Raw genomic sequence first — 18,461 nt, 5'->3', positions numbered from 1 at the left:
TGAGAAAGGAACAATGTGAGGAACCAGACTCAAAGGTTCCGACACCATAGTGTATAAATGATTATAGTATACTGTGTTGTTTTTTGTACTCATTTTTATCTTGTCAAATCTTTTAAGTGATGTTTTACATGCAGTATTTAGTATCAAACGGCTGTTTTTGTTCCTGTTGCTGAGTAACTTTCATTTTCAGCAGTTACTGCGTTCACACACTTATTTTTAGTCTCTGGAGCCTTCCTTATAACCACCAATGCTGTTTATAACTTCTCTAAAATCTGATGGTCCCTTTCCACTGACAAAATGATGTAGAGAACATCTGACACTTAGTGCAATTACTGTATTTCTACAAGCAGCTGGTACATCTGTGTACGTGATACGAGTTTACACGTGGGCTGTATATCTCAAACCTCCTGAAACACCATGTGACTCTCTGACACATGACTCACAAATCCAGACTGAAACTTCTACTCTGTGATCAGTTATCACATTGCTCAGCTTTTGATGCTTTGTTCGTTTCCCAGCCGGTTTGGGTAGGACAGGCACGCTGATTGGCTGCTACCTGATGAAACACTACCGATTCACTGCAGCTGAAACCATCGCTTGGATCCGTATCTGCAGACCCGGCTCCGTCATCGGACCCCAGCAACACTTCCTAGAGGAGTAAGTAGGATAGACGGATTGCTCATGAATCTTGTGTGAGTTAGCGCCCAAGAATTGGAGAAATATTTTAAATTAGGATATTCTTGAGTTTGTAGTTAGATGTTTCACTCTAAAGGCCAGTTTGTGTGCACATGCATGAATAACGACAAAATAAGCAGTATTGTTCACAAACTAGCCTGCATACTTACTGTACATCTGGAGGATTAAAAGAAACATCCACTAGATAACACATCAGAGCCAAAACATCTGTGTTTGTCTGGTTTCCAAGTGAAACTGTAACGTGTTTAGTGATTCTATGCACAGCTATGCTAAGCACTGACAATCTAATGTCATCAAGATTGTTGTCATGAGCTGGGTTTCAGATTGAAAGCTGTAACCTAATTTTACTAGAAAAATTGAAAAGACATTCAATCGCTAAATGTAATACAGAAAAACAGTTAGTGATAGTATTCAATAACTGTCCAGAACAGTGCAAACGTATGCGATTTAAGGCACAACGCTAGTTTGTTTAGCCAGTTGCGGACACTGTCATAGTGCTATACTGCCCCCACTGTTTACATTGGTATTGCACCACATGAACATGTACAGGTCATTTCTGAGGACACCCACAAGCAATGCTCCAAATGATTGCAGGATACGTGTGCCAACAAGCATGCTCCAGCCTTAATTGCATTCCATTGCTTTTCCTGTGTGTTATCTTGCATGTTCAAGTTTTTTATCTTTTATTCCAGTATCTAGTGACGTGGCACAATTTTCTTTCATCCTATTTTATATCAGGCGGTGAGAGAGACAGCCTGTAAATTGATGGTTTGGTAAAAGCGACTTCTTTCTAAATTATCACTGCACTCAAATTACCTATAGAGTAAGAAGTCAGAACTCTGTCAGAATAACTTCATTTTCGACCTCCGTGTGTTCGAGCTACAAAGGGGGAAAAACATGGTATTTTGTTAGCAACAAACTAGCCAGCTAATTGTAATGAATGTGTGATGTATATTTCCGCAAAACAGTAAACTGTATTGTCAGTGTTATCTATTTAACCAGCCTATCTAAAGCAAATACTTGTGTGTGTGTATATACAGTATAACTCATTTAAAGGTTAGAAGTGCTAGCTTGTTTACTGTTTACGCTGCGAGTGGTGTTGAGATATTGTTTTGAACTTACTGAACTTGGGGGTTGACCAGACTGTACTAAGTTCCTGAGTAGGAATTCCAAGTTGAAAGTGTGTTTTGTTTGTTTTTCATAGTCGGAGATTGGAAGTTACAACCTTTATTTAAATGCAGCACATGTTACAAATGGAAACAAACAAACAAAAAAAACTTGTATAGTGCAGTTACCTAATAGTCAAAATAAATAATGTGGTTAAAATGTATGCAAGGGAGAGATGCTTGGTGTTCGTCCATTATGTTTGTCACCTGTTCAGTTTTATTTATTATTTTGTATAGTGAATTTATTTTAACAATAAACATTGGGCCTTAGTTATCAAGCTGGATACGAAATAATCTTTGTAAAATCGTTTTGCAGGAGCATTTACACAAGAAATGATATATTCCTAAAAATCCATTCCATCTGTTCCACCGATCCATCCAGTTAGTTTTGTATTGTATGTATCTTACATATAAAGAGACTCATTAATATGAACCTTGGCTTCAAATCATATAACTGTCATTGAGTTTATGATTTTATATAAGGATTATGCTGTCAGGTTTAAAGTGGAGGCGTTAGTGTATGACTACTGTAGCCGATGCACTACAATGGCTGAGCTGCATTACTGGAAGATTAAAAGCATGACGCGTTTAATAGACAATCTTTCACATTTTAGTTATGCACATGAGTGTAAATGAAATTTTGTAAGTCTGGCTAGGATTTTTGTCCTAGAAAAACATTTACACACAAATCTACTACAAGATTAATAAATTAAGCATATTATCACACAACAGCTTTACTGTATTCCAGATCTACAGAATCCAGCTCAGATTATCCACTAAAGCAAGGGTGAATCTTGGACAAAAACTGTTCTTGGGAAAGTTTAGGGTCGACACAGCGCAGAAAGTGAGTTAGTGCATAAAGCTCCAAGCAGAAGTTCTCAGAAGCGTGGAGAAGTTTTATTTATTTTCCCAGGAAGCAACACTCCCTTTTATGAACTGTTGTCTTTATGATAAGAACAGAAGTCTGCTCCTTGGCTTTTGTCCTGCTCCTGACAGGAAAGGATATTGAGACAGTGTGTAGGAAAATAAAACCTTTTGTGGAGGTGAGGAAGAAACAGTGCAGATATAGCACGCATGCTGTGGGTGAGATTAAGTGAAATCTCAATGAGAATGCTTTATTTTACATGCTGGGTTTTGGTCATACTGTCACAGACGGCAGCATACCCGCATGGTCAGTGAGGGTCTGGTACGGTCTGTGCTGAGTTAAAGCAGACCCCCTTTGCTGTTGTGATGATCAAACTAACACTGGGAGATTGTAGAGTGCTCCATAGTGCTGGAGAGGTGTGTGTTATCTGCTTAGCATACTTTCCCACTGAGGCCACTGTGTGGCGTAACCAAGATTGGTTACAAGGTGTTGATTAATTTTCTATAACAGCAGCTCTGACAGTAGTACAGCTGAAAATCACAGGCTTAGTTTAATTAATAAAAAATTATAGTTCCTGTAGTAACAGCTCATTCAGAGGCCCTTGCAGGGTGGACGCTTAACATAAACAGATTAAAAAACCGTATAATCGTTGATATGGTGAAGTTTTCTGTAAGGAGACATTTATTTAACATTTGTGGAAGGGGCGTCCAGGATCAGAGCTGGTCAGAGTAGCGGTCAGAGGTAAGGCTGTACATTTAAGCTAAGGCATCTGAAGTTTCTCAGTAACATAACAAGCTGTGCCTTATTAGTTTCAAGAAAAAAAGAGAGGCTGGTGAAGGAATGATTGTTTATAGCTGCTAGTTGTGTTCCACAACATTAAATGCATCTTCAAATCAATAAAAAGTATGATGTGCCATTATCTTGTAATAAATAAAATATACAATCATTGCAGTGGTATAAAAGGAATAAACATGTGCTGGTTTAGGAAGATAATCAATTTCAGGGAGGTAACAGTAACTCTACCTAATTACAACGTTGATTATCTTATTGTAATAAGTAACTGTAACTGAGTCTCTTATTCCTTACTTATCACACTTATGAAAAATGAATGACATTCCCCCTTTCTGTCCTCTTTCTGTTCTTCTTCCATCTTTCTTTGTGTTCTTTTGTTCTGTCTGTGTCTCTTTGTTCTGTTGTTGTGTAGGAAGCAGACGAATATGTGGGCTCAGGGAGACGTGCTTCGCTCTAAGCAGCAGAAATCGCGGGTGTATGAGGAAAACGTTCCTTGCCTCATCTCTAGCATGGATGACCTGACCATCAGTAGCAGCTTCCTCAGATCCAGCAGCATGGAAGAGGTGAGAGGAAGTGGTAGAGACTTTCCCATCGCTCCTCTGCACTCACTTGTCAGATTGCAGCAGATTTATCAGATTTCGCTCAGATGCTTTTCCTTTGCTCTCTTTACAAGCTTGAAGTGCTGATCAGATCTCTCCAAACCACATCATATCCAAGTATGTGACCGTAATGAAAATCAGTACCGATACCACGTGAACAAATGATAGGATGGTAGTGAAAAAATCCTGGATGTTTAATTATGAAAACCAGGAAATGACCCTATTCAGATCGGATTAGTTTATCAAGGGGATGTCTCTAATACTTTTTATGTTTTTATTAAACATTTTTTTTAATTACATGTCTTCTCAGTGAACTCTCTGAGAGGGGCATGCTCCCCCAAAAAGCTTTTATTTTTTAAATAAAGCACTTAAATACTCATTTCTAATGACTTTTGGGAGCAGAATGTACTATTTAGTGTGGTTGTAAGAGGGTATTTGCAGTGACCGAAGACTGAGAATACTAAGACTGGGGAGGGGAGATTAAAAAGACTCAGGTGCACAGTCAGAGAGATGGACTATAATATAACTAGAACAAAAACTAGTTACGAGATTTAGTCACAAGCTCTTTAAATACTTTTCATTGGTTAAACATTGGTAAAACACACAGACAGATGTAAAGGGTGACCAATAGCATTGATTAATGAAAAAGAATAAAAGTGACGAAATATGGAGATACGAGTTCTGATGTGTGTCACTGAATGAAGCTCAGTTTATTCATTAATATTTCTCCAAACATAGAATTGTTCATTTAAGACACTAGCTGCTATAATCATTAAGAACAGTTGCTAGTTAATGTAGCTAGCCACAGTACATGTTGAGACGTAGGTGGCATACTGTGAGGATTGCTGTTTCTGTTCTTGATGCAGCAGCACTGCCCTACCATGGTGACGTTTTCCAGAATCATGACAAAAAATGAACCGGGACCCCCCATGTATAATGGCTCCTATGCCCATGACAGTCCCTGCAAGCTCCAGATGGTCAGCCAGTAATTGGGGTCATTCGAGAGCTTGGTGTAGTGAAAGCAGTGTTTTAGGTCAGTGTGTTTCACATGATCATGACTGAAGAGTATATGTCTGACTCATTTTACAGAGCAGTGAATACAGTGAAAACGGTCTCGGCATGACTCAAGGAGACAAACTACGGGCCTTAAAGGGCCGGAGGCAGCCCAGGTCATCCACCTCCACAACTCTGAGGTAAGACCAGCTTATAACTCATAGAGATTCAGAGATTCCTTTAAAGTCTGCAGATCAGTGACTGAAAGATTTGGTATAAAATTAAGCTGGACTCACTTGAGGGAAAACTGTTACTATGTGCATTGCAAGTACTATAATGCCACTAGTGGTCCGTGTTAGTAGGGATATTGTGTGCCATGTGCTCATTATTGGGAGAGCTGTTAGCATGTAAGGGCAAAGTGTACTCTATATTAAATTTAGGTAGTAGGAAATGCATAGTGTACACCACAGGTCATCAACCGGTGGACCTGGCAAAATATTTCATCACAGCGAACTGAGAACTTGACAAAGTACAGTAGCAGAGTCTATTTATATATATATATATATATATATATATATATATATATATATATATATATATATATATATATAGAGATAGATAGATAGATAGATAGATATAGATAAAGATATATAGATATATAGATAGAGAGAGATTCTGCAGCAGATTCTGTGCAGACTATCCAGTCACATGTGTTTAATGTAAATTATTTTACTTTGGACCAGACACTTGCTACAGAGACAGCTAGCGAGATTAGAGAGCGAAGTTTTTACTCTTTTGAATGGATGGCTTCTGGGAGGCACACCAAAAAAACGTTGACACTGTCATCCAGAGATCAACACCGCTATCCGTGGCCAAGAGCCAAAATTGGCCTTGCACTCTTGGAAGCATGTGCATACTCTTGCTCCACTGTCAATCACAGTGACAGCCAGCTAAAGAACAGTTAGCCTTCACACTCTTCGTTTGGTCGCTGTCTTATGATAGTGGAGAGCTGGCTGTTGTGACCAAATTAGGAAGAAAATGGATGAGGTGTGTGTCTGTTTTCCTCTTCAAGTTCAGAACAGATGTGTCTCATCTGTAGCATTGTGTATCAGGACAAAAAAGTCATGCGAGTGGTCAGATATGAAGCATATGGCACAAGGAAATGTACAGATACAAATGTACAGATTGCATGTGCAGCTCTGTGAGACGCGTTTACCGCATTCATTCATTCATCTCAGTTTTGTTTACATTCTGGTAAATGTAGCCAATTAAGTTTGTTAGGACATTTCACAGACTGGTACAATAAAAAATAACTAAGTGAGATTGGTCATACTTTCTGTGGGAGCAGGCTTTAGTGGGTAATAAAAATATATATATATTTTTTTGTCTGTGGCATAGGGCTGAATGATACGACGATATCATATTGACACCATGATGAATTAGGTCACAACACACTTTTTTGAGAGATCATGATATGCTTTTATTAAATGTTTTTCTTTTAAAAATTACAGACTGACTGGCCTACCCCTACTGTTACAGTCAAAACTGGTAAAATGCAGTGCCACTGTAAAACAAAACATAACCACTTCAAACTGTCTTATTTAGAGCCATAAATTAATCACTGATGATTAATCATTAAAAAGTAAACCATTCAGTCATTTTAGTCGTGCATCCAAGACTTTGCCATCCAGAACTTTTACCAGTACTATACTTACTTTGGGAAAAGCTGCTAGTCGGAATGTGCATAGTGTACATTATAGCTGACTCATTCTTACATAGTTGTACTTCTTTGTAAATCGGAGTACATGTATGCACTCTGTCACTTAACTAATATACACACAGAACAAATAGCTAGAGTTAGACATCTGGCCATCCATTCATCCATCCATTTTCTATACCGCTTATCCTTCAGGGTCGCGGGGAACCTGGAGCCTATCCCAGGGAGCATGGGGAACAAGGCGGGGTATACCCTGGACAGGGGTAGAGTTAGACACTTCATAGATATATAGTAAAATAATTTGGTCAAGCCACCATATGAGTGACGAAAAATCCAATCCGTGCACTGAGATGAGCAGATGAGGGTTAAAATCTGAACAGTGGCCCTTTTGGCAGCCCTGGGATTTGACCTCACTTCTTTCCAGTCACATGCATTCTTTGGAAATAGATTATCAGAACAATGCACCGGAATGAACATACAAGATTAGTATCAATTAGTTTAAAATCAGTAACAAGTCAGTTTAAAGAATGCCTTCAGTTGGTTTGCATTCAAATGATTAATTAAATCATAACTTTTGAATAAATATGCAAAAATATTTAATAATTTGAATTTTAACAATTGTTCATAAAATGATCATCTCTAAGTAGCTTAAGATGTCCTTAAGATGATTATATGTAAGCTTGTCTTTTGAGGGCCAATGCTCTTATGGCGTGTTATCAGGTTTTCTTTTTAGTAGGAGTAATGACAAAAATATCACATCATGATTCTCAGACATTTCTCAGATGCACAATATGTCACCAGGAAAACGGTTTAAAAAAAAAGATTTAAAAACATGTTTGATGCTACTTTATTTAATGTCTAAATGATCTAATGTATTTTAGATTTAAACAACATATATTTTTTTTAAATCTTTAAAATATTTCATTTAAAAATTAACCCTGAAAAGAAGGAAAAATGTCAATTAAAATCTGTAAAACATTTAAAGATTTAATTACAAAATATTAACATGAAATCAGCAGCTTCCAGTCAGCTTGTAATAATGTTTTTAAATGTAAAAAATCACTATATAAGTAAAATTTAACACAATATCAATATTGGCCTGTATTATCACCTCGCCCGGCACCAGTTGTTTTTACAACTTGGTCAGCTATGGACTAATGGTACGTGTTCCTGTGCCTTTCAAACAAAAGATGTGGAGCTAAAGTAATTACACAGGAGCCGGGTGCCTAGTGTGCGGTTGCCATAGTAACATGCAGTGTCACTTGTCTCTCGTAGATGTTGTCTTTGTTCCTTAACACAGGTAGATCCTGAAACATCATTTCCTTTAATGATGTTCTGTCTTTGTGAGCTATTAGTGTATTATCTGTTTGATTAAAGCACTAAGGAAGTGCCGATCCCTTTTTTCTATTTTTGATTGAATACTGAGAACTCTGATGATTTAATGCTGCATTTTAATAATTGCAGAAGCTGTATAAAAGGTATGTGAGGGGGCCTCCTGTTCAGTTAATGATGAGCTTAAGATGAAGCTAATGATGCTGAAAAACAAAACGTAAATCATCCTAAATGATCCTATATCTTTATCATTATCAATAACATAGAATTTCATTAATAAAAAAAATAAATCTTCCAAGTAGAATTTTGTAGTTAAAATTTTCATTGACATGTTCTGTGGTCTATTTTCACTTTGTTGAATTACCCACAATGCCGATCGACTACCTGCTGATAGTGGTGCAGCGGGATTTACCCCCACTTCTTCTCTACATAAACAGAGTGATGCATCTGTGGTTTAGTCCTTTAGTCTGTCCAGCTTTCTCACCTCCTCATCTGTACATTCTGCTCAAACAGACCAGTTTCCGGAGCTTTCATGCTAAAATGGCTGTAAAGGCCATTACGCTCATCATCTCGTAGCTCGCAATCTAGCTGAGCCGAGTCTCTGCTGTTATGTAACTTAGTGTTGTATAGCTGCATTGCATTCCAGTGTTAGGTTTCTCATTAATATGATGTTGAAAGTAGCTAAAAAATGGTGAGGGACTAAATAAGATCTTGCTCCCCCCCCCCCCCCCCCCATCAACCCTTACTTTTGAGATTGTTTAATTTTCTCTACTTTTAAATTCCCTCGTAACTGTCAGTGGTGAACAGTATGACTCGGGTCATGCTGGTTTGTTTTTAAAGCTCAGAGCAAGCACACAACTACTGAATACATCATTCATTTCACCTTTGACCCCCTTCCCCCATTGCTCTTCTACTCAAAAACATGGAAGTCCACACCAGATTCCCATCACTGACTTTTTGAACTTTTTGAAATATATGCCAGAAAGAGCGCACTAAATGTAAGCATCCTTGTTTTGAACTGAATTTGCAACATGAAAACTAGCTGCTGTCTTGTTTTCTTCTATTTACCTGAGCAAAATTTCCATGCCCAATATTTATCATACAACTACAAATAGTACGTCGTTTGTCCCCCACCTTCAAGCACACATTATGCAGCACAGGGCACTTATCGCCCTTCTCAAGATCCATGGCTCACAAAACTCACAAAGCAGCTGGCAGAAGAGCAGAACAATCACATGCAGATATCGATGATGCGCTCAATGATGCGCATGGCCCGCTTTTTAGCACTTTGTGCGAAATTAATTAAGGGCCGAACACTCGTTCAAAAGGAGGTTGTTGAATTTACATCAGAGCCTCAGAGTGGTGAGAAAAGAGGCCTCTCACCCCAGAATGGTCCTCCTACTCATTTTACTGCACTGACCAAGAGAGAGACAAAGTTACATGGAAAAGACGGATGGATTAATGAAAGACAGCTACACAGATGGCCTCTTTGCTCGAAAAAGACACAAAAAGTGCTAAATGACCGAGTTTGAATGAAAGAGATGGATAAAAATGGAATGAATGCACACTGCAGCTGCCTTTTTTAAACCCCATTCATCTGCTTTTTCTTCTCTAAGTGAGAGAGGGAACTCTTGATGATGAAGAGCTGCTGAAGAATGAGTAGTAGGAGAACACAGTGCTCTCTCTCTCTCTCTCTCTCTCTCTCTCTCTCTCTCTCTCTCCCCCTCTCTCTCTCCCTCTCTCTGTTTCCTGCATCTTTCCTGACCCTGTGCTTATTACCAGTGCTTCCTTATTGTTCCTCCCAGGCTATTTCTGGCTCTATCATAACCCCTTTCTAAAGTAGCACCTTTAAGAATCAATTTTCTAACCCTTTTAACCCTTAAGTAGTTTATATATTTAAAAAAAACAAAAACAAACATGCAAAGCTCAGTTCACTCAAAATGTTTGATAGTTTGCTTTGTGGTGCTGCTAAAAATAAATATGGGCATTTTTATGTTTGTGTACTGTTATCAGTTGCTTTCAATTATGTAACAGGAAATTTGGAAAGGAAAGTGGAACTTCCCCTGATTGACATCTAGAAAGTGGTGCTGCATTTATGTCCATATCAGTGGAAATTCCAGAAAGAACTTCACTTTGATCACTGATTATTTTGTTGAAATGACCGACTTCTTCTACATAGTGGACAGTGTGTGTACATTAGGGATACACAAAGTGGATAGAATATTACATTTTATATTGATTCTGAGGTTTTTATACTGTGAAACATCATTTATATACTTTAACATTAGATTGCATTGTGTCTTCTTATTTTATTCAAAATTATTTATACATTAGTGCTATGATTCATCACAATACCCACAGACAGTATGAGGACGGTCAGGATGCCTAAAGGAAATCTATAAACATGTGTGGTGATTTATTATAAAGTATATTGCACAGACGGCTGCTGTGTTTGATACAGCTCGAGCTAACGAATTCACAAAAAATTGTATGGTTTAATGTTCACAATGAATAAATATATATTAACAGTCAAGACTGAGGTCAGCATGTACAGCATGTTATAGGTGACGTTCGACATGCACCATATTTATATCTGTATCATACAGCAGGAAAAATATATTTCAGCATTTGTTGATATTTGTTAATATGTGTAATTATTAAAGCTCCCTTTCCCCAAGAAACATTAGATACATAATTAATTAAATTTAAACGAGTATTTTGATGAAATTGACTCGATTAATACTCTCTTCATGTGTTATTATCTGTATTCCATTTAGTAGATCAATGAAAACTGCTTTATTTTGGTCTTAAAAATACCAGGGAAATGACAAAAAATGTGACCATAGTTTAGCTTTTCTCAACATGCGTATGTGTTTCACAGTAGACTGACTGGCTCCAGTACTCATGGCCCAAGTTCCCCCCTCAAACCCTCCAAATTGCCATCCCCTTCCTCCACTTCCACCACTACCTCTGCTTCGGCCAAGAGAATCAGCCGAATCTCTCCTTCCTCAGCCAATCTCAAGAGGTGAGCATTTCTTCGCATAGTCGTTTATGTCTCTACATTCCCGTTCTGAACCATTCTCATGTTGTTTAGGCTGTACAGACAATTCTGCTTCCACTTCCCCTAACCTTTCCCCATCTTGGCTACATCAGTTAGTTAACTATGTTAACACTTTCCTTCCTTTCCTCTCTGCTTATCTGATATATAACCCCCACCCCCACCTTTTTCCTCTATGTCTTGCATTTTCCCCCTCAGCCCCCTGGTGGTGATTTTCCCTCTCTGTGACTGCTCTATACGCTGATGCAGAGAAACAACCGGTAGATACGGGTCACTAAATGGAGTGGGTGATTCACATCCGCTATGCTGATATTTTCCCATATTATATTTTAAAGTAACTTTCACCCTTATTCATGCTAACTCACACTTACACTCTATCTATATCTTTGTTCCTATTTCTCTCTCTCTCTCTTTCTCTCTCTCTCTCTCTCTCTTACAAACTCATACTAGGGAAGTAGGGCATTCTATTGTTTTCTTTCCTTGTTTTTATACCGAGTACTTCACAGATTATTATGACCTCCATGACAGCTTGGCACATTTTCTGGGGCATTTATAATAGGCCAGCAGCCACTGAACTGCTTTTTTGTGCTAAAAAAATCACAAAAAGAGAAAGACCGAGCCATTTCTGCTCATCCGGCATTTTCTGCCTGTCGTGATGTTGTGTAGGACGTGTGGTGTGTGTTGAGTGTGTTGCAGTGATGAGTCCACCATCCCGTCCCCAATCTGTGTCCATGTTCCTTTCCTCACTCCCCCTGTCCACCTTTCAGCTCCTGTCTAAACTCCAGATTAGCCACTTCATTAGGCAACCTGTACGTCATCGCTGGAGACTCTGGGAATCACCCTCGACCCTCGTTTGCATCCTCGTCTCCGTCCTCATCTCTGTCCTTCCCTGTCCCCCGTGCCACATTTGCCAGCATCTCGGGTCTGGCTGCACACAGGTTGCACTACGAAGTCAACAACAACAGTGATCAGTATAGCACCTCCAATGCCAATTCCAAGATCTCGGCATTCAGCAATCACAACCGCAGCAGCCTGGGTGGAGCCTCCACCACTGGGAGGTTTGGCTTGAAGGAGCCAGGTCAGAATCCGGTCACCGCAGGTCTGAGTCAGGCCTCAACCCGATACCTCAGCCGCTCCATTCCCGTAAGTGAGCCTGTCCTCCTCCTTGCACATCCCTGCACATGCAACAGCAGCATTTCTTCTCACAGCTCCTTTCTCACATTTTCTCATTCAATGTCATTCCTTTTGTTCAGGTGTAATCCTTCTAATCCTACTCATGCTGGGATTAAAGGGATGGTTTGGAGAAAGTTTTCCCTTACTTCTTTAGTTTTGCACTACAGCTGTGAAACTAATGTAGCTTATGAGTAATGGAAGTCCATGTTGCCCAAAATCTTGCCCATAAATACACAGCTATGAAGTTTGCTTCTTTCGTTTTGCACTGGAGATGCCAGGCTAATGTAGCTTGTGAGTAATGGCAGTCTTATGTCAACCAAACTCTTTGTCAAAAGTGCATGTCCCTGATGTTTGCTACTTTATGGCCAAAAGTATGTGGAACGTATGTGGACCACTGCCTATGACTCTCATATGTGGATCTTCTAATTTTGCCACAAAGTTAGAGGCAAATGATTGTCTAGAATGTCTTTGAATGCTATAACATTACAATTTCCCTTCACTGGAACCAAGATCTCCAACATGACAGTGCCACTTTACACAAAGCAAGATACACAAAAAAACCATGAAGACATGATTTGCCAAGGTCAGTGTGGAAGTACTCAAGTGGCTTGCACAAAGCCCTGACCTCAACCCCTCTGAACACCTTGGTGAACACCTTGGGATTAAATGGAATACAGGCTGTACACCAGGCCTCCTCAGCCGATATCAATGCCTGATCCATTAATGCTGTTGTGGCTGAATGGGCAAATCCCCATAGCCACGCTCCAAAATCTAGTGGAAACCCTTCCCAGAAGAGTGGAGGCTGGTATAATATCTTTGTGCTACAGTATTTTAAAACAAACTATACTATATGAACTATACTATATACCATATGGGGTGGACCACAGGATACCAGATTGTGCTTCAGGTGTAAAAAATGTATAAAAAATAAAGAAGCTTCTGATTGTTCAGTATGGCTGCTTTGATGGCATTACAGTTTTTGGCTATGCAGAGAAGTTTGGTTTATGTACAATAAAGATTTTGGTTGACATAGACTTCCATTTAATGCAATTATATTCTCTTATACAACAAATATGTCTTGGTTAAGAAACTATATTCAGCATAAGTGGAACTGTGTAAATTATAATTTTCTCTGAACCATTCCTTTAAGTGTAGTGTACAACTTAAAGCAATGACTCATTAATAAATGAATTTTAATAAAAGAATTAGATCACACCTTTAACTCCATTGTTTTATATTGTTATCTGAATGCTTTCGTCTCTTTAGTGTGTGTATGAGAGAGAGAGAACTTGCATATTACTTTTAGCACACAATGTCTAATCTAAGCTCCTTACAAATGCTTCTGATTATCTCCAGGGTGTTTTACTCAGTGTGTTTGTCTTCTACGTCCTCTAATGAAGCTCTTATTAAGGCCTTTAAATATACTCCAGTTGCTGTCGTCTGGTGGGCTTTAATTGTTTGTGGTGTTGAAACTAATTTTCTAGCAGCACTCAAATACACGCTACCTTTTAACTCCTCTGCTTCATTTCGAGTGTCTCCCACGCTTACTTATTAAACCATTAAAAAAAAAAAATTTGATCTTGATTACAGCTAACGTATCTATCTATCTGTCACAGTGGTTCTGGCTGCTTTGTACACTTGTTTGGAGCTGCCTCCTGCACTAACACAACAATTTATGGCTTGTTCCATGCTGCTGTTCGATGCACTGGGATTGTTATAGGGTACACAAAGTGCTTATTGAGGCACCATGACCGCAGTCCTTCCCTGTTACAAGTTTGCCCACACACTGTCATTGGGCAGTCATGAGACCCATCCTTTACGCTGACTGCTTGTTTACGGCAAAGTTTTAATTGTAGGAAACTTAAAAATTCTGTCTTACATATAGTACTCAGTGACTTTTGCTATATTTCTCCAAAAACCAGCTGTTATGCTGGAACAGTCATCGACTGTAGTTTCCGCTGCAAAATACAGGTTTATATTAATGCTCTTGTTCCAAAGCATTATCATTTCTATAGCAACTGCTCATTCACAGGGACATGTATGGTGGATGCTCCACATAATCTAATACTAATAATAAACAGATTAAAAATATGTTGTTATTTAATAAAGAAATACTTCTAAATGTTGATATGGTTAAGTTTTCTGTGAATAGATGTTTGTTTAACATTTATGGAAGGGCTCACTGATGTCAGCGCTGTGTAAAAGTCAGAGTTAAAGATGCAGGTTTTCCAACTTCTTCAGGACAGAGGAGTTTACGCTTTGTGGTTTCTTGATAACATGAGAGAGAAAAAAGAAGCTGGTGAGGGAGTGACTGGTGAGGAATTTATAGCTGGTATAATGCAAATGAGAATAGAAAAGGCAGGTGTTGCACCACTTTAAAAGTAACTACAACATGTACAATGTGTGATATGGCAGGTGCAAGCTTTATTTTGCATTATTTTGGTATTGCAGCACAGTCTGTCGTGCCACTTATAGCACAGCGATTTGCCAATGATTACAATGTTTTAAATTTCTTTATATTTAAAGTTATGGAATGTCAGAGATGAGTTAGTAGCTGTTCATTCTTCACCGGCCTATCTCTCTCTCTCTCTCCCCCCCCTCAATTACTTGTTAAACAACACCCTGTTTTTAAATCTATTTACTATTAGTCTTAGATTACGGGGAGCTTCTGCCGTACAAATCCCTGTGTATGAGCTGTTACAATAGAAACAAGAACATGTTGAAATGAGTGCATTAATATTAACGTTCACATTACAGCCGGTACTACATGTGCTGTTGCACAAAAATAATGCATGTCTTCTGAGCAATCAGATTCAACTGCGCTGTGGTATAAAGAAAATTATAAACACCTTTGACCAATCAACGTTGAGAATTCAGCAGCTCTGGGTACATATTTGTAAGTTATTTGCGAGTTATTAAGAGTGACCACACTGCTCAGTCATTTAGCTGTCGGTTCAGAGGTTTTATGGAAAGGTCAGAAGTGAATTTCCTCATATTGTCGTGTTTGTGTTACCCACTATTGTTGGTGTAAGGTGTAACCACCAAGCTCAATTAAATGGCCTTTCGTGACTGGAGCAGCAGGATGCAGGATCACTCTACTCCTACGTTTGAAAGGATGGATTTAGAGCCAATTCACGCCTACACCTCACAGCTCGAACATACATCATGAGGTACAATACAGATTTCCTGAAAGCTTTGATTTGGTATTATAGAAGGATTCTCACAGCCAGGGGTGTAGGTTCCGCTGGGGAAAATGCTCTTCACATAGATCTAGTTTTTTGTCCCTTGCCATCAGCTACACATAATGACTTAGACCAGGTGACTCGAGTCGTGAGAGGAACAGCAGGAAGCTGCTGAATTATTCCCTCAACTTTCACTGACGGCTCTCATCCTCTGTTTGAAATGATTGATTTAGAGCCAGATCTTGCCCACGCTTACCCATATGAAGTAAACCTCCATCCTGAGGTACAGGTGCATAGCTCCTGCAATCTTGGTTTGCTATTATGGAAGCATTCCCACAGCTAAACATCACGGATTACGAGACATCAAATGGCCGTGAGGAGTGTGAGCAGGTTGTGAGCAGTGTTGATGTGCAAGCGAGATCAAAACACCCACATGCTTCAGAATAAATAAAAAAATCTTGTATAGCTTGTGTTTGTTCTGTTGCTTTTTCATCCATTCAATCAGCATCCTTCATCTTCATGTAGAAGAGACAGACATGCCTAATTCAAGAGAATTTTCCTTTTCTTTCTTCTCACTGAAACTTTTTTTGCATTTCCTAAAACTGGAAGAAATGGAATAGGGCTGGGCAATATGAAGATATAATGTCCATATTGTGATGAATTGTCATATCTTTCTGAGATATTGTGTGTATTGTGATATATTTTTATAATATAATTTTTTATAATCTAATAAAAAAAATTTGTTTATTAACTAACGATTACAAACTCTGGAAGCAACTGATTAGATTTTTTTAAAATCTTTAAAATGCAAAATGTGAACATTCTTACAATTTCTTAAATTTATTTATTTCTGTAGATATTAATGTATCATTGAACTGTTTTTTTTTTTTTTTAAAATATTTTTCTTATACTTTTTTAGCAAACCTATATATCATGATCTCGAAATATCGTAGAAATGTCTTTTATTATTGTGATATGATATATTGGTCATCCACCACCCACTACTACAATTGGAAAGGTTTTTCCAAGATCACCAAGATCAGTCTTGATCAATTATTTTGGATTATTTGTGGAACCGAGGGCAACAGCACCACCATTGCTTGTGAGAAAAACACGCAATGTTATGAAGAAGCAAGAAGTGAGGCTGGGGTTGATTTCCTTCTAGCCCACACTGTATACTCATGCATCAGTGACAGTTGCATCATGCATCAGTGTCAGGCGATTACACAGAGTGGCATATCCACTAGGTTTGTTCTACATTTGCTTTGGTGACACATCATCAGCAACATCATCAGCAGTGATTCGGAAGGTGAATGTAAAGAATACAGTCGTGGGTGTATGAACGTGAACAAAGTGGATCATTTACTCGATCATCATTTTTTCCTAAAAAAAAATGCCTTTAGAAGAGAAATTAGAAGTAGATAGACATAGGTTTGATAGTTTCTTCATCGTTCTTGTTATGCCATTGATGAAACCACAATATAATACATTGTTCAACACTAATAGTTTCATTATTGAGCTATTGATAGATGTTCGATTTCATCCTCACATTTAAACAGTCGCTGCTATTTCAACCTCTTCTTCCATGGTGGTTAAACTTAACTCCAGGGTCTGGTCGTTTTTATAGGAAATGGACTAGAAATGCAACCCAAAATTGTTTTAACTCTTGTTTCTGCTTGTCCATTCATCAATTTTTCATGCCGTTTATCCTACACAGGGTCGTGGGGGTGTCTGGAGCCTATCCCAGGGAACTCACACACAAACACATTCACACACTGTGGACAATTTGGATATGCTAATCAGCATACAACACATGTCTTTGGACTGGGGGAGGAAACCCCAGAAGAATGAGAACATGCATAGTCTGTGCACACTGGGCAGAAGCGAGATTTAAACCCCCAACCCTGGACGTGTGAGGCCAATGTGCCTCAAATGTGAGGCACTGTGCCGTGTTTCTGGTGGCTGCTTTTGTCCCCCCTATTTCCATTTGCTGGCGTCTATCTCTGAAACCTCAAAAAACATTATCTCCACTAATGTGTTAAGATCTTTTTTTATTATTCCTGCCGTATGGGTGCTGCTTTTCTTTTGAGCAATATGCACAAATTGGCACTCAATTATGCATGCGGTACATCTACATTCAGCAACTTTTTCTATTACTTAGCCCAAATGTTGTTTCCTGTCTATTAGAGAGGAGAGTGAGTGTAATTTTCACATATTTAATGCAAATGAAATTTTCCTGTCCACATTGAGATGACCTTTCTCTCATTTGTCTGTTCCATAATAATAAGCCTCAAAGCTCAGCTGTTTAGTCTAACGTTTATCCGTGCTGTGATGTGTCATTTTCTGTTATGTTCAGTGTGGTAACGACTGTCTCTTATTATCCCCCCCCCTCTCTCTCCCAGTCCCTTCAGTCGGAGTGTGTTCGGTATTAAAGCTGCAACTCTGCACTGATCCTGAACCTGTCCTCCTGGCCCATCGTTCTTTCTCCATTCGCTGACATCCAGCCTGCTAAGGAAACAAAAGGAATTGGATACAGCCAGAGGTGCTGGAACTGGATCTGTAGATCCAGTGTTAAAATGCTCTGAAGGAAACTCATAATTATCTGTTTTGAAATAGATGTGCTCTTTCTCTCTCTCGCTCTCTCTCTCTCTCTCTCTCTCTCTCTCTCTCTCTCTCTATATATATATATATATATATATATATATATATATATATATAAATAGATAGATAGATAGATAGATAGATAGATAGATATGTGTGTGTGTGTATATATATATATATATGCAGATGTACTAAGGAAAGAGATTATTTTTAGACAAGGAATTTTTTTTTTACTATTTGTCTATCCTTTTTAATCTATGAACCATATCTTATGCTTGTCAGTGTAA

The 18,461-nt window shown here is 38.6% G+C and overlaps 1 protein-coding gene across 3 annotated transcripts in view; it reads left to right on the top strand.

The window, feature by feature from the left end:
• Positions 1 to 18,225, top strand: part of cdc14ab (cell division cycle 14Ab) — a 48,445-nt gene extending 30,220 nt beyond the window's left edge. The window contains exons 10-15 of one of the 3 annotated variants that reach the window (XM_053634000.1): positions 519 to 657; positions 3,932 to 4,082; positions 5,208 to 5,311; positions 11,045 to 11,185; positions 11,986 to 12,361; positions 17,976 to 18,225. In XM_053634000.1, coding sequence (XP_053489975.1) covers positions 519 to 657; positions 3,932 to 4,082; positions 5,208 to 5,311; positions 11,045 to 11,185; positions 11,986 to 12,361; positions 17,976 to 18,005 — 941 coding nt within the window. In that variant the 3' untranslated portion in view covers positions 18,006 to 18,225. Of the gene's footprint in view, positions 1 to 518; positions 658 to 3,931; positions 4,083 to 5,207; positions 5,312 to 11,041; positions 11,186 to 11,985; positions 12,362 to 17,975 lie in introns of all 3 variants that reach the window. The other 2 variants (XM_053633999.1, XM_053634001.1) reach the window with 2 other exon arrangements.
• The last annotated feature ends 236 nt before the right edge of the window (positions 18,226 to 18,461 follow it).

This window comes from Ictalurus furcatus, chromosome 10 (genome assembly GCF_023375685.1).
Source record: "Ictalurus furcatus strain D&B chromosome 10, Billie_1.0, whole genome shotgun sequence".
Taxonomy (NCBI): Eukaryota; Metazoa; Chordata; class Actinopteri; order Siluriformes; family Ictaluridae; genus Ictalurus; species Ictalurus furcatus.
Note: the sequence above shows the minus strand (reverse complement) of the source record. Positions and strands in the feature narration are given on the sequence as shown.